The sequence below is a fragment of the Chiloscyllium plagiosum genome, unplaced genomic scaffold (genome assembly GCF_004010195.1).
Source record: "Chiloscyllium plagiosum isolate BGI_BamShark_2017 unplaced genomic scaffold, ASM401019v2 scaf_2565, whole genome shotgun sequence".
Lineage (NCBI taxonomy): Eukaryota > Metazoa > Chordata > Chondrichthyes > Orectolobiformes > Hemiscylliidae > Chiloscyllium > Chiloscyllium plagiosum.
In genome coordinates, this window is record NW_025214891.1 from 12,592 (window position 1) to 15,446 (window position 2,855).

The following is a 2,855-nucleotide window of genomic DNA, read 5'->3' on the forward strand; positions in this document are numbered from 1 at the left end:
AAACACATTAACAAACACACATACACACAGTGAAACACACACACAAATACTCACACACACTCTAATACAGTGACACACACATGTGCACACACACTCACTCATATTACACACTCACACCAACAAACAACAGACTTAGGCAAATGCAGTCAAATATGATGACACAGACACACACACAAGACAGACATGCACACAGATATATCTGAACACAGACACAGAGACTCTCACTCACACATACTTACACACTCACTCTCACACTCAGTCACACACACACTAACTCACTCACATGCTCATACTCACTGATACGTGCACACACAGCATCCCTCTCACAAACTCACCCCCGACTGAATGCATCGATGTAGCGCCGGTCTCATTACTCACCGGAGTAATTGCTGAGGATTGTCATTGATCAGGAAGGCGAGTACGGGGTCCACAGGAGGAGAGGTTTGTGGTGGGGGTGGGGGAGCTGTGTGTCTGGGTGGGTGGGGCGTGCGGATCTCTCGGTTGTACATCGGACGCGCTCCTGAGTTTGTATCTTTCCCATTGGTGCAGATGGTCCAGAAAACGCTGAGATCCGCTCGGTCTTTCAGTCGGATTGTGCGACCAGTGGCCTGTTCCTCGCTGCCAGAGCTGGCACATTGACCTGTCAGGCCATGTCCGTGCCAAGCCCAAACTACAGCTGGTTACTGAATGGCCTGGCTGTTGGACAGGGCAGTGTGCTCTCGTTCCCTGGTCTCAGGGCAAACCAGACGGGAAACTACACCTGTATCGCTACAAACAACCGAAACAACAACCAACTCTCCACATCCACACAGCTCACTGTCGTCGGTAAGTGTGTGTGTGTTAGTCTGTGAATACACCATCACCAAACTGCCGATCAGATTTCAGTCTGTAACTCCCTTCTGGGTATCTGTTATTCTTTATATAAACCACCCCGAACCCCTCGATTAGATTCCAGTCTGTAACCCCCTCCCGTGGTATCTGTTATTCTGTATATAAGCCACCCCGAACCCCTCGATTAGATTTCAGTCTGTAACTCCCTTCCGGGTATCTGTTATTCTGTATATAACCCACCCCGAACCCCTCGATTAGATTCCAGTCTGTAACTCCCTCCTGGGTATCTGTTATTAAACTGCATTTATTTCAAGGCAAGGGACCTAACAGGGAAGGCAGATGAACTCAGGGCATGGTTGGGAACATGGGACTGCGATATCATAGCAATTACGGAAACATGGCTCAGGGATGGGCAGGACTGGCAGCTTAATGTTCCAGGATACAAATGCTACAGGAAGGATAGAAAGGGAGGCAAGAGAGGAAGGGGAGTGGCATTTTTGATAAGGGATAGCATTACAGCTGTGCTGAGGGAGGATATTCCCAGAAATACATCCAGGGAAGTTATTTGGGTGGAACTGAGAAATAAGAAAGGGATGATCACCTTATTGGGATTGTATTATAGACCCCCCCCCCGTAGTCAAAGGGAAATTGAGAGACAAATTTGTAAGGAGATTTCAGCTATCTGTAAGAATAATAGGGTAGTTATGGTAGGGGATTTTAACTTTCCAAACATCGACTGGGACTGCCAGAGTGTTAAAGGTTTAGATGGAGAGGAATTTCTTAAGTGTGTACATGACAATTTTCTGATTCAGTATGTGGATGTACCTACTGGAGAAGGTGCAAAACTTGACCTACTCTTGGGAAATAAGGCAGGGCAGGTGACTGAGGTGTCAGTGGGGGAGCCATTTGGGGCCAGCGACCATAATTCTATTTGTTTTGAAATAATGATGGAAAAGGATGGACCAGATCTAAAAGTTGAAGTCCTAAATTGGAGGAAGGCTCATTTTGACAAGACTTTGACTTTCAAAAGTTGCGTGGGGTCAGACGTTCACAGGTAAAGGGACGGCTGGAAAAGGGGAAGCCCTCAGAAAGGAGCGAGCTCCTGAAGCACTGCCCTGCACTGACGCCGTCTCCCTCCCCAGGTTCCTGCCTGAGCGTTGGGGGCGCGGTGGGAGTGGCTCTTGGATCTGCTGCTGCCCTGTTTCTCCTCATCCTGCTGATCGTGCTTCTGGTCAGGCGCAAACGTGAGTGAGATGCCCATCGGGGAGCCTCGGGGGTGGGGGGTCAGTGAGGCTGCGAGGTTGGGAGGCTGGGGTCGGTGGGGAATACCTTCCAATTACAGGTGACATTAATGGCTGGGGGTGTCAGACGTCTGTGAGCCTGGCTGGGGGAATCCGGGGGGCGGGGGGGGGGGGGGGATATTGAACAGGCAGAGGCACCAGAGTTGTTTACTCAGTCCCAGAATCCCTCTCCCAGCCGCTGTCCCACCATTGACTTGGCACAAGCCTGGGGTATGATGGGATACTTGCCCTAGATGGGTGTAAGAATGATAGAACAGATGACGCCTTGGTTAAGCCCATGTCCAAAGTCAAGATGTAGACAATACCCATGGGCTGACAAGTGGCAAGTAACATTCACGCCACACAAATGCCAGGCGATGACCATCACCAATCAGAGATGATCTAACCACCGTCCCTTGACGTTCAATGGTGTCACCATCACTGAATCCCTCACTATCAACATCCTGGGGGTTGCCATCGAGCAGAAATCCAACTGGACCCACCACATAAACCCAGCGGCTCCAAGAGCAGGTCAGAGGCAGGGAATCCTGCAGCGAGTAACTCCCCTCCTGACTCCCCCCAAAGCCTGTCCCACCATCGACAAGGCCCAAGGCAGGAGGGTGAGGGAATACTCCCCACTTGCCCCGGATGGGGACAGCTCCAACAACACTCGAGAAGCTCCACACCATCCAGGGACAAAGCAGCCCCCACACCCACAAACATCCCCTCCCTCCCCCCACCGAC

The 2,855-nt window shown here is 50.9% G+C and overlaps 1 protein-coding gene across 1 annotated transcript in view; it reads left to right on the forward strand.

Annotated features, from left to right (window-relative positions):
• Window positions 1-549: 549 nt before the first annotated feature.
• LOC122548067 (nectin-4-like) overlaps window positions 550-2,855 on the forward strand; it is a gene marked incomplete at its 5' end in the record, with an annotated part of 6,642 nt that continues 4,336 nt past the window's right edge. Inside the window, 2 exons of the mRNA XM_043686632.1 lie at window positions 550-825; window positions 1,974-2,075. Coding sequence (XP_043542567.1) covers window positions 550-825; window positions 1,974-2,075 — 378 coding nt within the window. The remainder of the gene's footprint in view (window positions 826-1,973; window positions 2,076-2,855) is intronic.